The 21,647-nt window shown below is 37.4% G+C and overlaps 1 protein-coding gene across 1 annotated transcript; it reads left to right on the forward strand.

Annotated features, from left to right (window-relative positions):
* The first annotated feature begins 4,571 nt into the window (after positions 1-4,571).
* LOC134543334 (large ribosomal subunit protein eL19) lies at positions 4,572-20,631 on the forward strand. Its single transcript, XM_063388291.1, has 6 exons — positions 4,572-4,935; positions 11,142-11,248; positions 14,859-15,022; positions 18,728-18,836; positions 19,435-19,516; positions 20,420-20,631. Exons 1-6 carry the CDS (start codon positions 4,931-4,933, stop codon positions 20,553-20,555), a joined length of 603 nt encoding a protein of 200 aa, XP_063244361.1. The 5' UTR covers positions 4,572-4,930; the 3' UTR covers positions 20,556-20,631.
* Positions 20,632-21,647: the final 1,016 nt, after the last annotated feature.

Here is a 21,647-nt window from a genome sequence, read left to right on the forward strand (position 1 = left end):
AAAAGAAAATCGATAGATGTTGAATTCACTCTGCATTTTCAAACATAAAATAATGTGTATTGTCAGTTAATTATTATTTGGTTTACACACCGTGCAACAGTGGACATAATAGTAGATACTAGAGAGTATAACAACATAACTTCGTCTGCTTGTACGCAATTTTCAGACTCCAGTAAGCTCCTTCATAGTTCTATAAACCCTAAGGCATTGTTTCTTAGTACGTTCTTATTGGAATTAAGAATGTCACAGGGCTAACCGTACATACATATTAGCTGTTAACATTGTTTTCTGTTGCCATGGTTTCATTTGTGGTCATTAATTCTCCCCAGAATTAGAAAAGTACATATGAAGAAGATCGAAACAGTTATAGGCCCTTAATTAAAACCTGGGTCCTAGCTTCATTATCATCACAGATGGTCAATATATCTATCCCTCTCTACAATACCTTTTCACCACATACTCGTTACCCATCTCAATTCTTCATGTTGCACTCTACCATGTTTTTAAATACCTTCCAAAAAGTGCTGACACTGACCACCAGGACTCGTTTCAGGCAAAGGCTGCTAAGCCTCATCAGCACCTCACCAGGTCAAGTGCGACATGTAGTGAAATTTAAAGTGTGTGATGTCTCAAACAGCCCGCGCCATCAACATCTCGATAGACACTTGCATGGATATCGACTGCACCACATACATCACTTAGCTGGGTTGATGCCGTCCCCACTACCTCCTATTATTTTTACGTGATTTTTGTTTGGGTTCGAGATCTCAGGGAGGGTTCGGCCTTGTGGCTAGAGGTAGGGGTTAACGCAGTAGGGCCCCCCGAGCTGTTATGGCCACTCGGGACGCCTGAAGAAGAACACAAAGTTACTGGTGGATACTTGACGAATTTATTATGGCACAGCCCTATACATAGTGCTGCCCGTTCTGGCTGTAACGGTTGTCCCGAATCGAATAGTCACACGCGCAGCCCACTTCCTCAGTGGCGGCTCACGATTTTACTGCGCGTGAAGGACGTACTCTTGCACTCGATGCGGCGATTACAAAATAAACTCTAATATGACAAATTATACCTTGATGAACAAAACACTTCTCTATTACACGATACTTATTATACTGGGCTATTGGCACGTAGGCCCGTATCTCCGGCGACTCTACATGATTCCTACACGTGTCCCAGGGACTGATTCGTTAGTACATTTGGTGGCACAATAACTCTGAGTTCACTGCAATAGAGTAAGTAAAATTTTTAGTTTTAATGTACTCCGTGGTCGGCCTCACCCACTTGGCCAGACACAGCCAGTCGTTACACTAATTATTCTTAGCACCTTCATTGACAGTTTTGTTTTCTACATAAATTTTGTACTTTTTACGCGGGCCACATGTGTGGACCCACACTAACCATATTTCAGTTAGCAACGAGGCTGTTTGCTGTTTCACACTGACGCCGTCCCCGTTGCCTAATCTGAATTTACGTAAATTTAAGCTGGTAAGTTAATTTTGAATCTCAAGGGGGGGTTCCTGGCCTCGTGGCGGTAGGCAGGGATGCGGCGACAAAGGACTCCCCGGGCTGTTATGGCCTCCCAGGACGCCTTATTAATGAGACACACGAGTTCCTTTGGTGATTTATTGCGGAGTACACTCTACAGGTCACACGTTCATGTGACTGGCCGCTTCACCGTCGACCTAAGCTCCGCGCACCTGGACCTGCTAGGGTCACTGCGAGAGTATACGGACGTGGCGTGACGAGTGAGGACGAACGGTCCCACGACTTAATTAAGGGAACACATGACACTAAATTACTGTGGTTAGTCCGCACAAGAGAATGATTGGCTTATTAAAACACGTTACACTAAGTTACTGCGATTAGTCCCGCACAGGAGAATAAGCCACTTATTAAAACACGTTACACTGAATTACTGCGATTGGTCCGCACAGGAGAATAAGTTACTTACTAAAACACGTTACACTGAATTACTGCGATTAGTCCCGCACAGGAGAATATGCATGAGCGGATAGTCCGCGGGGTGGCGATGGCCACGTTAAGCTGGGTACGGACACGGTGGAATCTGGAGCGATATCACACACGTGGCCGTGGCACATCCCAGGTGTATACTCGTCCGAAAGTTTTGGTCGCGTTCGGCGCAGTGCCGCCCTGCGTGGGCAAAGAACTATGTCCCGTGGTGGGACGTGAAAGCGTGAGGCGCAGGTGCCACGACGGGTCACCTAATTGCATACGTAAAATATAAAAATCCCTGATGGGATACACATGTTATTAAAAGACCGCGCGTGACTGCTAACGGCCGATTTGGGCCGACCGGGGAGCTGATATAAAACGTTTGGACTATATTTACCTATTGCAGTTATATGGCGTTGGTGCAAAAATTGAAGGCTCCCCGTGCGTGGGCTGCCGGCCCGGGCGAGTGCTGGATGGCGACTGACTAACCTCCCTGGCCGCCGGGGCCAGGGAGGGGGAAAATTCCGCGGGAAAACTGCGGAGCGCGGGAAGGTGACTTCGGCCAGTTTTGTGAATTATACCCTTTTAACATATGATCATTTAATTAACATTAATTATTGAATGGCTTAGATTTCTTAGTTTTTGTTTATATTATGAAATGCTTGAGAAACAATACCCTTGCGCAGTGCCACACCCGGCCGGGCGCTTTGCACACGTAGGAGGCCGTGACTGACGTCACGCCGTTCGGGGCACTGCACTACGTTGCGCGCGCGGGCGCGTTCGGGGCGTGGCACTTATCAGGTGTTGAGGACACATAACGGCCTGTGCTCTCAGAGGGAGCACTGACGGCGGCGTCAACACACACAGAACTGTCTGCGTACTTCAAGGGTAAAACCTTTTGTAAGAACATTTCATTTAACTAGGACACTGCCGCAAGCCGCATAGTGTTTTTGACATTCTTGGGCCTATGAGGTTACCTGCCTAGCTTTCGTTAGGGGACGAGATGTTTCCTGCTGTATAAGAACATTAAGGTGCATGTGGAATCAACCACCATTCTGCATGATCATTTTAATAATCGAGTACTGTTGTGTAAGTGTTTTATGTTATGCCAGCCATGTGTTCCAAAGGACAGACTAACTAGCAAATTCCGCCACATTTTGGTGCACGCTGGTCGTTAATCACAGACACCGAGGCCAAAATATCTATTGTGTGTTGTGTTCGGTTAGCAATTAGCAATTGTTTCACGATGAGATCCTGCTCCACAGAGAGTGCTGACTAGCAACATCCACTATGTTTCGGAAACCACAGAGCGGTTACTTAGTGCCCCTTGTAAACATTTTCGGTAACATTGTAGTGTATTGTAAGTGTAAATTATACCACATCAATCACTATCTTAGTTCAGCTTTCCGGGCTGTAAATGTCTGCCACACCGTGTCAGCGGCTGGTGTTCCCACTCACTGGAACCGTAACTTGTAAGCAGTTCTCAACATGTGAACCAAACTGCAAGTAAGGATATATTAGTGTGTAATTATGAGTCATCAACTCTACAGCGAAACAGACCAGGCCAAGAACAGCACCATGAACAGAGTTTGGCTCATCAATAAATTACTTGTGATGGAAACAAATGCCAATTCTGTTTTTGCTGTGCACGATTTTGATTTGATACACCGATTGAACTTCCACCCACATCAAACAGTCTCTTCCACTCAATCCCATTCCACTTCTACCCCATCCTGACCAGAAAGCTTACTTTCCTCTTTTCGTTAGTCTACACTCTTTCTGGATCTTCCACTCATGATCCCTCCTGCCTCTATAACCCCCCTTTGTTCAACCTACCTGACAGCTCTCCCGAGCATCGTCTCTGACTTTGTCACCCTAAAAAGCTTAATCAATCTTTCTACTTTTCTCCTTCTTTGTAGTGTGTTCCACCCCAGCTATTCATCATCCCAGATGGTCTATGTATTTGTCGATTTCCCTATCCATTCACCACTACATACCTAGCTATTGCACATCTAGAACTTCTGCTTTGTGCCCTTTTCGGCTCTTAAAATCCTTCCCTAGATACGGATTCCCAATTGATGCAGCATGTTCTGTCATCGTTCCCACCAACATTTATTATGCCTTAATTTCCCTCCGTCCTGTCATTTTTACTGTCTTAACAATCTGCCCCAGCCACCTCCTACCCTTCTTTACTACCCGCTGTATTTTCCTTTCCCCAACCTAGATCTACCTGTAGGAATACTCCCAGGTACTTGAAGTTCTCTACCTCCGGAATTTATTGTCTTTGTGAATATTGCCACCTTCGTTTTATTGTTATTTATCCCCCATCCATTTGCCTTCGATGAACCCTCAAACTTCCTCAAGTCCTCCTGCAGGTGTGTCACTTCCAACATCCAACATATTTTAGAACCTGTCATTTATGGAAAATATTTTATGGGCTCTCAATTTATCTAACTTGTCAAAAAAACATGGCTGTACTTTGATGTTTTTGATGAGTCATATCCTCCAACTTTATTTGACATTACATATTGGAATTCATTCCATGATATAGTTTGACTGTGATATAGTGAAAAAAGGAATTTCACTGACTTTATATAGTGTAGATTTGAAAAAGCATCAATGTATAGTGTGGCCTGTGAAATATTGGCATAAATAGTTTTGGCTAATGTTGGAGTAATCGTGGTTTTTATAATAAGGAGATTACAATAGAAATAATTTGGTGATTCCAATTGTTCGAGGGTGATAAGTTTTTTTCTAATCAATATTCCAATTTTTAGTTGTATGAAAATATTATTAATTTGATTGAAATTAATGTTTCTCTACTATTTTTAAATTGTGTTTGGCAACGCGAACAACGCAGATTTCCATTTGTATGAATCATTTTGTATTGTACATCTATGAACATCCTGTTTCTTTCAATGTAGACCATCTTGTGAAATAAGTATTGGTGTTTTGTTCCACGTGGGAATTCAGTATGAGGTAAATATCAATGTTTCACTCTTATAATTCATTAAACTTGATACCCCATAGTAATGCGTTATATTGTTGAACATTTCCTTAAACAAATGAATGAAGTATGATAACTTCACATTTCTTTCCATGTAATAAGTTACCTGAGAGTCTGAAAGAGCTAAGCAAACAAAATAATAAAAAATTCCAGAAGAACCTTAAAATATTTATTTTATCTCAGACATTCTATACAGTGGATGAATTTCTCACATACTAACTGTTTGACATTTTATTCTACTTCTTGTAATACAATAATTTTTATCTCACATTTGATATTTAGTATTGTATAATATAATAAGAAGATCCACTATTAAAAAATTAATAAATCTGTCAAATATAATAAAGTCTCAAGCTAAATGTATATGTGAAATGGTGTCTAAATATGTAATCAAATACTATACATACTTTTGTTATTCTTTTGTACATAGATTACTGTATTTATGTATTGCTGTGGGTTTATGTGTAAGCGCTGATCTTAGATATGTTATTTTTTAATGTATGTAAAACTGACATGTTCCATATCCCAGAACTCCAGCAGTTTGTAAGGGGTCTACGGAATGAAATGAATAAATAAATAAATAAATGTCAATCTGTTTTTTGGTCATTACGTTTGCTGTATGAAGTCCAATTTTATAATTTAGTATAAATATGTTTTAAGAGAATGTTTACCCGAAACACACGCAGCAAGAGTGGTCGCAGTTAGTTTGGTTGACGGGTTGTACTAGCTGAAGAGGTGTCAGCAGAAGTTTCTACCTAAAATTAACACAACAGGATTCATTTTTAACGTTGCGACTTTTGCCCTTAAAATCGGCAAACCTAACATTTCATATTGAATCCGCGTTGGTGCATGTTTGGTATAAATAATTTGTTACATCGCGAGAATGGTAGTTTAGATTAGGTTAGCACTATTACAAATATTTATATTTTGGATGGTTGGTTAAGTTACTGTATATTTTACAGTATTTTAAATGGTTGCTTAGGAATTTAAATGTAGCGTAGCAACCAGTTCACACGCGTCTATTCATAGGCGCGAACAGTTCCAAAGTTCACAATTGTTACTGAAGTTCACAGCTCGCACGAGCAACTTAGTTAACTTGAGCGGGTAAAAACATGCGTATGTTCATATTCTTTTTAAAGTAAAATTCTTATTGCTGCTTTTCAATAATTTTACAATAAAATTCTAAAAAAAAAATTTTTTTTTTACCTTAAGCAAAGGCATTTTTCTATTTACCTTGAAAACATAATTTTTAAATACTAACTGCTTTCTGAGAAATAACTGTTAATATATCAGACTAGCTGACCCGGCGAACTTCGTACCGCCATAGCGTAGCAATGATGCACTACTTTATTTTGTATAGCTGACCTATCTTAGGTATGAGTACCTATTCAATTTGAACTGGAATCTATAATATCCTCCATATAAAAATGAATCCATAATTCCCTGGTATCACTATAACTGAAAAGGACCTTACTAATTTAATTAAATAAAAAACAAAATATATATTGTCAAAATAGTGTTTATTCAATAGGATTCAATAATTCCACTAATGTTTTTACAAATTGCTATTGAACAACTTGGCATTTTTAAGTAAACAATGAGCTCAATACCACGCGCGCTCTATAAATCAACTAATAGTCTCTGTACCCCTCACTGCTTCTCTCTACTCTAATGCTTTTTGATAAACTATATTTTTAGTTTTATGTTCTGGCGCGTAAATAAATAATGTTGATGGTTTTCCGACACGGGAACAGGCGACATATAATTGGCCATGTGAAAAACATGGATTTTCTAGGTTGATGCCACATACACTTAGCGACTGCCCTTGCGATTTATTTATTGACATTGCAAATGCAAGCCGCACTGGAAACTGTAAACGCTTAAAGCTGAATGGCATGTCGTTCGGTATCATAGGGATGCGTGGGATTAAAACATCTTCGCCTTTGTACTTCCCTTTCAAAATTGTGGCTTCGATGACATTGTTCAATAGTAAAACGTTAATGTTGATAAATATTTCCTAAACGAATCAGTTTCTTTACATCCTCTTTGAAGATATTTGCAGCAAACATTCTGTCAATTCTATGTCAAACGTCATAAGGTTACTTTAAAAATATTTATATTGTACAAAGTGTTGGGTTAGTTTGGAAATAATTTTATATATGGTGGTTCAGTTTTCTTAAATTTTCTAATTTTCCGTTAAATTTTTTCTTTCATAAGAACCTTCTCGTGACAATAACAAACACAACAAAAAAAGAATTAGTGAAATCGGTTCAGTCATTTACGCGTGATGGCGTGACCAAGGGAAATAGGAATTAATTATTCTTAAATTTTCTAATTTTCCGCAAAATTTTCTTAATTTTTTCTTTCATAAGAACCTTCTCCTGACCATAGCAATCACAACAAAAAAAAATTAGTGAAATCGGTCCAGCCGTTCACGCGTGATGCCGTGACCAAGGAAAACGGGTTTCATTTTTATATATATAGATTAGATGGCCTCTGCAGTGAAGCTGCCGTCACCATGTGCTTTAATTGCATTGTCGATCTTGTGGTTTTCCATCTTACATAAGAATGTGTTAAATTTGTATAGCATATAACCTGAAGTATAAAAGGAATTCTCTTAACATGTCAAACATAATTATTTTTTATTTATGTCAGTTTACGTGCTGTCGCACTCGCACGTAACTAGTCAGCGCTTTGCACCTCCATACTGCTACTAAAAATCTCGGTCAAGTGTTGATGCTTGGCTTTGGATGCTTGCACAGTTGGGACTCACATATTTTTATTTTTAATTTCTATGTATGTATCTTCCACTGCTTTACAAAATTGAGGTACAAAATATATACATATTTATATATTGAGAGCCACAGAATAAAATTGGTGTGCTAAAACTAAATGGCTATGTGCCACATCACTGCACAATCGACTTAATATTACATATTAACAGTAAAGAATTGGCTGCGGCCGCGTTAATGCACAGGTATTGTAACGAAAGCTATTATTAGGCCAGTAATGAAGTCACATTATTTTTAAAGAAATAATCATAATGAATAATATTGTGTGTATTTCATTATTGGGGCCATGATGCCTAACTTGCTGGCAGCTGACTTCTGCCAAGACACCAACATATCACTATACATTAGCAAATCTTGTTTAGAAATGACTTTGTCCAAGAAATCAGAATGGTATTTAATCAATTGTGCATAACTGCAGAAAATCACACAATAAACTTAGCCTTTTTCGAGTTTGCTAAAAATTAACATGCATCAGGAAATATACTATGCACCTTGGATTCTGTGAAATATCGAGTGTGCGTTTAAATGGGCATTTACTTTTTATTTCTAAACACATTATTTATGTCATTAGCTCTGTCTTGGTTTCGGTGTGCTCTTTTGCCAGATATTTCTAATTAGTCCTATTTTAATGATGCTCTCTTGGTTTCGGTTTCAGTTTTTTTTTATCTACAATTTTTTACAGAATTTTATATTACAGTTTTTTGTTCTTTTGAACATAGCACATAATTAATTAAAAGTGACAGACTGCTGCAGATAGCTTCTTCTGTGAAATAATAGTTGGTGTTTAGAGGTTGAATATTTTCTGGTCAGAATTAATAGAACTGTGACAATACTGTCAAACACTAATTTATAATCATAAAAATATTAACAAACATCAAATTTTTTAAATTATATCAAAACTTATTATTAATGATGGCATACAAAACAATTTCTAATGTTAGCAAGTTGGTTAATCACAGTCTGGCATTAGTTATTGCCATTTACTCTGTACTGCAATCTAATTAATCATGGGACAGACAAAAGATTGTACAATATATTATTTTTTATGTTCTTCCAATATAGGGAGAAAAAAAATTTGCATTTAATTTTGCAATTTCATTTTTATTTTTTTATGTTATGTTAGTAAAAATATTTTCCCTTATGATTGCATAATGAACAACTGTAGCAGTATTAAATTTTGAAGGCTTAATTAACCAAATTAAACAAAGTATAGACCTACAATTGGGCTTTCGACAGATGTTATAAATGGAGGTTTTTTGGAAAACAGAAAAATTGCTTCAAATCCCTTATGACAATATCACATCTGTATAAAGTTGTGATATCTTGTTAGTGTAATACCAAAAACTCTTGTTGAAATAAATTATATAAATCGTTCAGTTAGGTATGCTAGCAAATCCATAAAAATTTATAGTAACATTGCGTATACAAAACAGAATAATTGGGTAAATATGTATTGTACGGATTAGCGCCAAAAAAAATCTTACAAATATGAAATAATTTTCATTATATTCTATCTTACTTCCTCTTTTCAGAACCGCCTGCGGAGATAAAAAATTCCAATTACTTTTGGAGATATCGAATTTTTTAATATTCATTTTTTGGCGATTTTTTTAAAAAAAATGTTAAAAATCCGAAAATACCTTTATTCTGTGCTCTTTAACTTCCTCTTTTCATTAAACCCGGCGGAGATCAGAAATTCCAAATACTTTAGGAGATATGGAATTTTTTAATTTTCATGATGTGCACTGATGCGGCGTTCAGCGGGAAGCCTACGATTCACACATCCTTCTGGACATACCCGAATACTCACGTTGGCAAGCCTTCTTTTCTTAAAATTAGCAAGAAGTAATTAAAAATACTTTAAAACACTGTGGATGGTTGGTTATATTAGGTAAGTATAGCTACATTAAAAAAAACTGTAAAATCATTTTATGGTTGCTTAGCAAATAACTTTTTAATATGTAGCTATCCAGCGCTAGGAAACCGTTAACATGATTTCACAGTATTTTTAATGTAGCTATCCTAACCAAATCAACCATCCACAATGTTTTGAAGTATTTATAATGTAGCTAACATAACCTAATTGACCATTAGTTTTCATGAGTTGCATATTTATTTACAATAAACAAAAAAAACCGAAGATGCACGATCGGGCGTTTGCCTCTCGTCTGTTGAAAGAAGGCTTGCCAACGTGAGTATTCGGGTATGTCCAGAAAGATGAGTGAATCGTAGGCTTCCCGCGTTCACCATTGTTGCTTGTTTACAAGTATGATTTTTTTTTTCGCGACGTAGTTGAACGACTACATCACGTAAAAAGAAAATTACGTGAGTTCCTACTGTTCATCCTTTTTCCCGGTTTGTTAGGTCAGGTCAGCTACATTATAAATACTTTAAAACTAAACAACCATTAAAATTAATTTTTATTATTTTTAATGTCCGTTCAGTTTCAAAGTATTTATACTGTAGCTGACCTGGCCTAATCTACCTTTGTCCCGTTTTGTTAGGTCAGGTCAGTTACATTATAAATACTTAAAACTATACAAGTAAAATTAATTGATATTATTTTTAATTTCCGTTTATTTTGAAGTATTTATCATGTAACTAACCTTACCTAATGGAAAATTTCTGTTATTTAGGCATTCATGCACACGGCAAAATATAAAATGGCGTCTGTTGAATGATTACATAGGGCTTGTATTGCAAAATAAGAACGGCGATATCTCCAAAAGTAATTGGAATTTTTAATCTCCGCAGGCGGTTTTGAAAAGAGGACGTAAAAGAGCATATAATGAAAGTTATTTCATATTTGTACGATTTTTTTTTTGGCGCAAATCTGTACAATACATATTTACCAATAATTGTTTTCAAATTTGAAAATCTTGGTTCAGTTTCTTGCAAAAAAAGTTTTTTTATCATACTGTATATATTTGTACTTAAAAATATCTGCTCCACTCTCTTCAGGTCGAACCACTTCAAACATGTACTTTGGTTTTTCAATTCTGTTTTAGGTGTCGAAAGAGTGTTATTCTTTAGTATTGTATGGTGAAAGAAAAGTGTTGTCTTTGAAAGTGTCTGTAATATTCAAATGATTATGAAATAGTCACTTCAAGATTTTTTTTTAGTGTCTCTCCCCTTCACTCTTCCTCACTCATACTCTCTCTCCCTCTTCCTCTCTCTCCCTCGCTCCCCTTCTCTCTTCTCTCCCTCTTCCTCTCTCTCCCTCTCTCTTCTCTCCCTCTCCTCTCCCTCCCTCTCCCCCCATATATATATATATACACACACACACACACGCCCAGAATTCTGGTGGAAGTTCAGGCGCTCTCTCCTATTCCTTGCACACACTCGGTCTGGTGGGACGCTAGTATCGAGGCACTTGTCTGTTGCAGTTCCCTAAAGCTGCAGAAGAGGCTGGCAGCCTCTGTGATGAGGTGCGGGAAGAAGAAAGTGTGGCTGGACCCTAATGAGATAAACGAGATTGCCAACACCAACTCCAGTGAGTTCAGCGCACTGTTTCTGTTTGGATGAGTCTGCCGCCTGGCAGTGTTTATCACATTTTCTCTGTAGAGAAGCTTGATTAGAAAATATTTTCTATGGACATAGCACCACTGCTGATTTCAACTGTGTGTCATTGAGAAACCACAAGAATGAACACGAAAGATGAATGTACAAACACACAGAAAACTAGCAGATGTCGACAGTTAAGCACATACAGCACACAGAGAATTCAGTGGAAGGGATTTTAGACGTAAAAAATATCCTAGCACAACAAAGAGGCAGTTGTGACAAGGACAGAAAATACAGATAAACTACAATCTTGGACAAAACCGCAATGCACGGGCGAACCCAGCAAACAGGGTTTGCTTCCCAAGATAAAACAGTTATGGCGTTTTCGGGAACTAACGTTTGTCCCCGTCATCAGGCTGACAAACTCTCGGCTCGCTGTTTGTCTGTGCTGTGGTATTTTACTGGCTAATTCCTTACGTGGAATTCTCTCTGTACCGTCTGTGTGTGAAATTTGACATCTGAAGTTAGTCTGGTGTTCTGTGTGTTTGTGTATTCATCTTTCTTGTTCATTCTTGTGGTTTCTCTATGACGTACAGTTTAAACCAGAACTGGTGAATGCCCATGAAAATCTTTTGATGTGAAACAATATTTCTTATTTGGCATTTTAACAAGTTGAGAGGTTATGCATGTTCAGTGAAGGTTCCTAATACGGCATCGCTCAGGCCACTTTAGTCCGGGGCCCCCTGGGAGTGACAGATGAGAGATGCAGGATGAAGGAGAAGGTGCGAGGGGAGTTTATACTGAGTTCCTTCTGTTTCACGTCACTGTGGCTACCCACCCTTATCATCAATGTTCTATATCATCTCAGCTGTCTGAGGCTTGGTGTTTCAACAGATGAAAGTTGCACCTGAAAGGATGTAGTAAATATTGAATAAATTCAATAATTTAAATAATTTTTAAGTTCTGTGTCCTTGAATTGAAATTTCCAATCCATAAAGTCTTTTTCATAAATTCAAAATCAAAACATTTTGGGTTGCATTATTTTTGGATAAAGGTGTAAGGATTATTATATAAAAACTTTGGTACATGTTTCCAAATATTTGTCATTGTTGCTGTTTCTGCATAATGAGTGACTGAATTACAGTAAAACCTCAGTATAACAAACTTGAAGGGACTGATTTCGGGTTTGTTTGTTATAGTGAGGTTTCTTTATAACGAGGTGAATTCAAAACTACAAGTGATATGTATACAAAAAATAAATTAAAAAGAATTGAATGCATGACTCTAAGGGCCGCTTGCAGAGTAAGGTAAGTAAATCCAAGCAAAAACTTTGACCGTTAAATGAAATGGAGAAATACTTTATTTTGCATCAAAGTGACAACTATGCAAGCCTGTATAATTTTTTTTTTACTAAGACAAACTTTTCTGCTTCCTTAACCAACCCCATAGGCTACAGAATTTTTAATTTTGTGGTAAAATATATTGCATTCTTTTTTTTAATCCATTATTGTAAACAAAAAATAACTATAGCACTGAATGAAGTTAAAATGTGTTGTAATCATCGCACATGGTTTTGTGCATCCATAACCTAATTTGTATGTAATCAAAAGTAATTCATCAAAGCTAACCTCCAAACAACAAAATATGCTACATATATTGCCTTCTTTTTTTTAAATCCATTATTGTAAACAAAAAATAACTATAGCACTGAATGAAGTTAAAATGTGTTGTAATCATCGCACATGGTTTTGTGCATCCATAACCTAATTTGTATGTAATCAAAAGTAATTCATCAAAGCTAACCTCCAAACAACAAAATATGCTACATATATTGCCTTCTTTTTTTTAAATCCATTATTGTAAACAAAAAATAACTACCACCGAAAGAAGTTAAAATGTGTCATAATCATCGTTCATGGTTTTGTCCATCCATAACCTAATTTGTTTGTAAAGAAAAGTAATTCATCAAAGCTAACCTCCAAACAACAAAATATGCTACATATATTGCCTTCTTTTTTTAAATCCATTATTGTAAACAAAAAATAACTATAGCACCGAAAGAAGTTAAAATGTGTCATAATCATCGTACATGGTTTTGTCCATCCATAACTTAATTTGTATGTAAAGAAAAGTAATTTATCAAAGCTAACCTCCAAACAATAAAATACTCTAAGTAGAATTTATTTTACCACAATTAGAAAACAACTCTTTGACTCCTGCGAATTTTAGATAAGTAAAACTTCCACAGAATCTAAAATAAATATCTGCATTCATGACAACAAACGAACGAATACGTATTCCCACAGAAAAGATGTAACTTTTGTAGGTGGGATTTGTGACAAATTTTCTTGGCGAAGTTCGGAACATTGATTAATCGGAGTGAATTTTTTTTCCCGCTAGTGGTGGTGCAATGTGTTAGCTTCGAAGTGCGTTTCAGTACGTCAATAGTTCTATGGTCAAAGGCAGCCAATATTTTAAGATGCGGGAATATTTGTGTTTGTTTACCGAAACGTAATATTAACGAAGCAAATTGTATGAATATGAAAATTCTAAGGAAATTTTTCGAAAATTTTTAATTGTGCTTTTGCTGTAGCGGGGGTTTCTGGTGGAAATATGAAAAAATACTTCGTTATTTTGAGGTACAAATACATAGGGTTATATGGCGTTTTGGTGGGACCAAACAACTGATTCGTTATAATGAGGATTTTGTTATAAAGGAGTTCGTTGTAAGAGGTTTTACTGTACTTTTAAAAAATTATTTGCCTAAACCTTTTTAATGTTTTTCAATATAATTGTAAGGATACCTTATTGGCATATTTTATATTTAATTTTTATGTTTTTAAGAAAAGGCTTTTAGAAAAAGCATTAACAAGATATCTTAAATTTTTCTGTGTGAATGTACTTACAGCGGTACCTAATTAAAATTTTGTGCAACCAAATTACAAAGATTCAAGCCATCTGGTGTGGCTTTTTTTGTGCATCATTGAAATGAAGCTAGGTGTACAAGTTATTGCAAGAAAAATCTTATCAGTTATTGTATTTATGATAATTTTTATAGAACATTCAGTGGGGTATATCATATTTCAATCAAAAAATTAATAATTTGTGTAGGTAGGTACTTAAGTTTTTGAACTATCTATCGTGTTTTGTTTCTATAAATGATCCTCGAATTCTGTCTCATTGAAAACAAATTTTTACCATCTGACTTTCCTTAATAACACAGGTTGTTTGGAGTCAGCTGGAAATGTAGTGTCATTTCAGTCATAATAAATGCAACCAACTACCTTATTTACCTGTACATTACAAGTAACCATAATCTGTTCATTGAATTCACCGAAATTAAAAAAAATGATCTTTTTTTTATTAAAATTTTTTTTACTTGTAGCCATCCATGTGTTATCCTAGAGGTATATTTACATTTAAATGCAACTGTTTGAACCATAATATTAGTCAAATTTTTTGTTTGGGCTGAAGAAATATTAAATGAATCTGTTGGCAGCTGTAGTACATAATAGCAGTAGCGGTGCAGGTGTGGACAGGCCAGTGCTGTTCAGAGCCAGGCGATCGACAGTGACGAGGCGTGTGATGCCGTGCCGCAGGACAGAACATCCGCAAGCTGATCAAGGACGGGCTGATCATCAAGAAGCCCGTGGCCGTGCACTCGCGGGCGAGAGTGCGCAAGAACACGGAGGCCCGCAGGAAGGGCCGGCACTGCGGCTTCGGCAAGCGGAAGGGAACGGCGAACGCCAGGATGCCGCAGAAGGTGTGTTGGCGCCCTCGCTGGTCCGGCTACTGTGCCTTCCTGCTTGTTACGTGTATTGCCCCCGAGTTGAGACATGGGCCCGACATTGGGGACCCGGGCTCAAACTCTTGTTAAGGGAAAACATGGAAATGTTAACGTTTTAGGTATTGGTTAAGTGAAACATGTCAGGTATTACAAGGGGAAAGGCACAAAAACAGACAAAATTACTAACAATTCTTAATATACAATCTAGGTTCTGTATTATCATACATGTGCTTAGTACTTTGTTTCTATTTTTTTAATGTGTTGGTCACTTTCATACCTGCCAACCCTCCCGCTTTAGGCGGGAGACTCCCGATTTTATAACCTTACTCCCGCCCTCCCGATTTGTCATTCAAATCTCCCGCTTTTTGGTTCTGTTTCTCTTGAAGTTTTTAATGCCGTAAATTTATAGTATTAATATGTTTGTACCATTATTCCGTACAAGCGTTTAGTAACTACGGTTCGTACCATAACGTCTGGTTATTTTAATAGCCTCAATGCCCATAATTGTCGGCTAAAACTCTTGGTTAAGCGTAGAAAGAAACATTATTTACGATAATTATGGGAGCTGTTTTGGAACACGTTCGTCATTGGTGTTTGTTAGCCAACCAGAAAAAGGTTTCATTTGTTTTCCAAGATGGCGTGTGTTGTCAACATTGAAAACTGTGTTTTAGGTGGTGGTGGTTTGAAATAAAGACGGACTGAATTAATGAGTTTATGATACCACTGTTTACATTCGTGCCCAAATTCGCTTCGGTTTGTAAGCCGGCTATGTGTGAATTGTTAGTTTGTGCCCGAACAAATTCGCCTTTGTTCGCGTCTGTGCTCACAGACGAAGTGTAGAGTTAGCATTATAGACTTTGAATTTATTCAACGGTGTATTCATAAAAATATTATTTCGTGAAGCAGTTGCATGATGAGTATTTTTGTTTAGTTGTAGGTCTACTCCGCAATAGGGATTTAATAGAAATGGCGCTAAGTAAGCCTACAGTGAAGTATCTTGCTGTGTACAAGAAGACATTCAGTGACGAATTTCTGTGCATTTTGCAATCGAGGAAAGGTGAACATGAGCATTTTGTAAAGTGGTAAATTTCTATAAAATATTGATAATGACATAGGACTTATTTAGGCATAGTAAATATCAAGAAACTTAAAGATGTTGATTGAAAATTGGGGGAAAAAATTTAACAATCTAGAATTAACGCATGTTAAAGATGAGTAAATTTTAAATTTGTTTTTATATGGTGTGCACGTACTAAGCCCTCTTTTTGTGGCCCTGCCTACCCTATATTTTGTAAATGGGAAAATCTTTCTCTTTTGAACTCTCCACAGTAGGTACGTGCAGACAATTCTTAAAAATAGCAACTAGCCCAATAAAAATATTACAATTTCAACCAGCTGTTTTTTATAATTTTTACTTAGAAATATGCTTAAAAGCACTATTTTGCATCTTCAAAACAAAATTTTCCCGGGGGAGAGCCCCCGGACCCCCCGCTTTATTGGGGGAACAAGTATTTACTCCACTAAAAAACCTCCCTCTTTTGGACTGGCCAAAGTTGGCAGCTATGCACTTTGTATCAGATAAGTCATCATCACCACCCACCCCTCAAAGTAACGCTGTTGGATTTGCGCAGTTGAAGTAACAATGCCAATGCCAATTAATTCCAGCATTATTTGAAGTGGCGCTGTCGTAGATTGAAAGTAGTGTTTTTTTCCTTTTACCTGAATTTTTATTTTCGTACTTGTGTAGCATTTAATACAACAGAATGAATTAATAATGTGATGAATCAACCGTCAATACTTTTTTTCTTTCCTCAATAGCTATTCGCTCCCTACATTGCATATTTATCTCAGATGACAGCCTAATTGTTCAGCCAACATTTATATTACATCATCCCATATGTCAGTAGTAGCTCTGGAGAGAAAAGTCAGAAGCTTTAAGGGCTAGTTTACCTCGTGCTGCTAGGATGCACTAGTGGTAAATCATGGCACACACATTTGGTAAACAACAGTTGGGAATTACATTAACATGTGGATGGTTTTAATAAAATACACTTAGTTCATAATTTTTTTAATTTTTATATATTTCCCTATTATTAGTTTGTAATTCAGGAATGGTATGCCCAAGTCCTATAATGTAAACAATGTTGTACGTGAATTTTTTAAATATAATCTTAGGTTGTTCAATCTTAAACTGTTTTTCAACATTTATTTAAATGTAGTACATACTTCAAATGTATTTAGATGTATATAAACTGTAAATTGATTTTAATGGGAGTAATGTCTTGATTAAAATTAGTGGTGCACCGATGCGGATACAGATGAATCGTAATCGGTGATTATGGGTACTTACCGATTAATCGTAATCGGCGATTATCTTAACGATTACTTTGCCGATTATCTATGTCCCGGCGTAATTAAGTAGGTTTTTACCATGTAATATTTTGTTACACATTTTAGGACGAAATACGGTAATATTTGTATATATTACAAAATTCATTTAACTCCGTCATATCAAGATTACAGATATTTCGTTAAGTTTAATAAATCTCATTGCCTCGAACAATAAAAAATACATTTTTCCTACACGTTTATTTACGTTTCGTCTTTTGTTCTGTCTTTTGTTTAGTGGCCTTATACATTACCTATAGCCAGAGACGTAAAATAGATGGAACGCAATCAAAATACCACAAGCAGTTGCAGTGGATTTTATGAGAATCGATCTTTTCGAGTCGTAGTAGCGGTTCAAAATCGTGGTCCCGATACCTTTCAGAGTTTATCACTGCGTTTTACAAACTCGTTATGGGCGTCTTTGGTAACATTATCCGTTGTTGTGTTATTTGTATGTGCCGTGAAAAGTGAAAAAGTATTTATAATTTTATACATTTAGTCAACATTAATAAAATCACATGTGCTAGAATTGGTTTTGAGTCATTTTTATATAATTATAGTGAGATGGCGACTAGGGAGAAAAAAAGTGAAGTGTGGAAACATTTTTCTATAAACTCAAGTGAAAATATAGCAACATGTTTACATTGTTAAACAGTAATTTCTCGATGTAACCTTATGTGATAGTCGATAATAATGCTAGTTTTCCGCAACAAAAACTTACCCACTGTAAATTACAATTATTAGACTGTAGTTCAAGTTGTTTACAATAACAAATATAAATAGAAGTTAATTTAATTTACCCTTTGCAATGCCTTAATAGTGTATTTTATATATTTTTATACTGTTGTTATAACTGTATTCTCAATTTTACCTAATCTTGTTATTAAATTCACATGAGAATAAAAAATTTCGTGTGCATTATTACACTTAAAAAAATTTGTTCATTATAATCGGTAACTGAATCGGTATCTGCTGATTATTGCTCTCATAATCGGTAATCGGTAAAGTCATATCGGTGCACCACTAATTAAAATGTTTGTTTGTCAGCAAGCTCACTTACCTGATTGTAAAACAAATAATTTTGATAACATACACTCTTACGGATGGAACGTGTTTGATTAGCGCTCTTGTCTTCCTGGAACGAATGAGGGCGTTGCTTCGAGGCACGGGTGAATATTTAATAGCCTGGAAAACCTTAAGACACGTTGCAGGGACATGATGATGTGTGGGTTAGTGTCCTGCCTGGGAGTCTCCTGTGCAGTCCTGAGAGACGGCGGTGGGGGCTTGCTCCAGGTGCTGTGGATAAACCGCATGCGCGTGCTGAGGCGTCTGCTGAAGAAGTACCGGGAGGCCAAGAAGATTGACCGTCACCTGTACCATCAGCTGTACATGAAGGCGAAGGGTTTGTACAGAATAGGGTCTCGCACAGATGTGAACAGCGGGAAATGTGTACCTAGGCATGTGTTGAGTCTCGAATATACCGATAATTATTCAAAATATGAAATAATCTATTAAATTTTTTGTTTAGTAAATTTTCAAGAATCGTGTCAATGCCTGATTTAAAGCGATAAGTTGATTTGTAAAAAGATTGTCTAAAATGCAGAAATCTGGTAATGCTATAAATGTCTGTAAAACAGCCAAAAAATCAGGAAAGTAAAAGAAACATTATAAAACTGAAATTAACCATTTTATGGTGCCATATTTATCCCTTTAGAGGCTGTTTTATAGCCATACAAATGTGTGTGTGTGCGTGTGTATAAGTCATGGCATTGACTATGAATATTAAAAGATAGTGGACTGCCGCTTATTTTTCAGAAGCTAGAGATAATCTTATCTCTACACTTGATCTGGCGTCGGTGTTGTTTGACACATTGCATCATTTTCCATTCTGGAGCCACTTCTGGAGCCGCTAAGATCTTAGTTTGGAGAAAGTCGTTCTTTCTCTCTCCCCACGCATGTTTTAGCATGTAGCGAGAAAGTAAAGCGGTGGTGTGTTGCAGGTAACGTGTTCAAGAACAAGAGAGTCCTGATGGAGTTCATTCACAAGAAGAAGGCGGAGAAAGCCAGGACCAAGATGTTGAAGTAAGAAATTACAAAAATATTTTTCCCCGTGTAGATACAGTGAAAAGTCTAGTCCAGTACTTCAGGAACACCCCCATGTCAGAATATGAGACGTCATTATAGTTTTATTCTAGAATAGAGTGTGAAAATTTGAAATTTAGACCTATTAGAAACCGTAAAAGCTGTTCTGAAATGAAAACTGACAGTAACATAAACTCCGGCCTAACTAAAAATGCCAGCAGTGTAATAATGTGGGTTGTTTTTTTGGGTGTTTAGTTGCAGCAATGGTTGTCCATGAGACCCCTTATTGTTGTAGATTGTGGCCTCGTTAATCTGACTGTTAGGGCAGGTCCACCTCGGAGACTGTGGAGGTGTATGTAGTTGAAGTGAAGACAAACTAGAGCAGTTGACATTTGATTATCCCAAACGTATCTCAATTTTCCTAGCTTGTAAAGTTTAAATGTTATGTTTTTTTTTTTTTTTAAGTATTATCAAAAAATATATTTAAAAAAATGGGTGCGTGTACTTAGGTACGCGCGTGAGAAGTTATACTTCTTTGGAATCATTAAAAAATAGTTTTTGATTGCAAGCAAATAATTCTCCTTGATAGCGTCATTCTCCATGGTAGCGTTAAAACGTTTAACGCAACCTTTTTGGAAGTCGCATTAGAAGTATGACTTCAAAAATTTCTATAACAATAAGTAGTGGGTATGTATTGTGGGAAAAAAGAAGTAATTTTGAGAAAATGGTAATGAGCAGTTGGCCTGGGTTACGTTTGGAAGCAGCCGTCACCTTGCTTGGCGCGAGTGTGTTCTCTTTGCTCTTGACCGGCGAATACTGGTTCATCTCGGTGTGTCAGTCAGCAGTGCGGGGATGACACGGAGGGAGGGAGGGTGGGACGCTGACACGGTGGGGGTGTTGCAGCGACCAGGCGGAGGCGCGCAGGCAGAAGGTGAAGGAGGCGCGCAAGCGGCGTGAGGAGAGGATCGCGGCCAAGAAGCAGGAGCTGCTGCAGATGCACCAGCGCGAGGACAGCGCGGCCGCCGAAGCCAAGAAGTGATCCCATCGTCGCCCGCCTCCCGCCGCTTTGTTTTTTTGTCGCCTCCTTGTGGGGAATAAAGGACTCTTTGAAAATCTTCTAGCGTTGTTTATTTGGCCAGAGTGACATCAAAATGTGGAGCTGAGTGTTTAAGGGGCCCGCCTCGTCAGGGGTGTATGTGTGTTAGGCGGGATGATAAGCGCGACGCTCGCTGGTGCTTCTAGCGCGGTGTCTCCTCTGAGCTGGCGCGCAGTCTTCTCGTCGTCACAGGACAACTGTAAAATTTGAGCGGTTACCGTAACGTGATATGGCCTAGAAATGAAGATTAAGGTGTAATGCAAGTGCCTTAAGTGCTTTCAAGAATCTGTACTGGTTGTTTTACGCCTAAAAATTACTCTGAAAACATGCGTTTTAGCCATTTTAACTCTTCTAGAAATACTGTTTAGAAAATTGATCCAAAATTAAAAGTACTTTTCGGCCCCCGGCGAACTCTTAAATGCTTTTCGTAAGCAGACCCCACTCTGATATCTGGAGTAGTTTTGAAATTGCGTTGTTTTTCCTGAAGCTCTGCACACCGTGTGTGTGCCCGGGTAGGCGGAGCCCTTTAGGTGGGAAATGGTGAAGAAAGCTCATGTCAGGTTTGTGATTTTCGTCGTAATATATGCATACCTGCCATCTTTTACGGATTGTCCGTAAGTTTTACGGATTTTAATACTATTTTACGGTTTTACGGACGTCTTTAATATCTTACGGATTTATTTTTGCGTGGTGGTTTATTACCGTTCATTGTACCGGCCATGTATACATGCCAACTTTTACTGTACCGGCCATGTTACCGATGCACCGACGGAAGGCGGAATGAAAACAAAACAATAGATAGTTATTTGTATATGGTTTGGACTGGACGGTCTACGGTCGTTTTCCACTTACCGCAACGAAAAAGTGCTTCCTTAAACGGAGGAACGGACCACAATTGTGACGTCAGCCCTAACTCCGTGGTCTGTTACTTGTTCCTTAATTATATTAATTCCAAAATGGCTGACTATTGTTCGTAGTTCCAATGTAGTGCTGCGCAACCGTTTTTTTTTTTTCGTGTGTATTTACGTGGTGGGA

Source organism: Bacillus rossius (genome assembly GCF_032445375.1).
Source record: "Bacillus rossius redtenbacheri isolate Brsri chromosome 9 unlocalized genomic scaffold, Brsri_v3 Brsri_v3_scf9_2, whole genome shotgun sequence".
Classification (NCBI taxonomy): Eukaryota; Metazoa; Arthropoda; class Insecta; order Phasmatodea; family Bacillidae; genus Bacillus; species Bacillus rossius.

Coding starts and splice junctions, on each gene's coding strand:
- LOC134543334 (XM_063388291.1), top strand. Junction 15,023..18,727: donor ACGCCAGGATGCCGCAGAAG/GTGTGTTGGCGC, acceptor GGCTTGCTCCAG/GTGCTGTGGATAAACCGCAT. Junction 18,837..19,434: donor GCTGTACATGAAGGCGAAGG/GTTTGTACAGAA, acceptor GGTGTGTTGCAG/GTAACGTGTTCAAGAACAAG.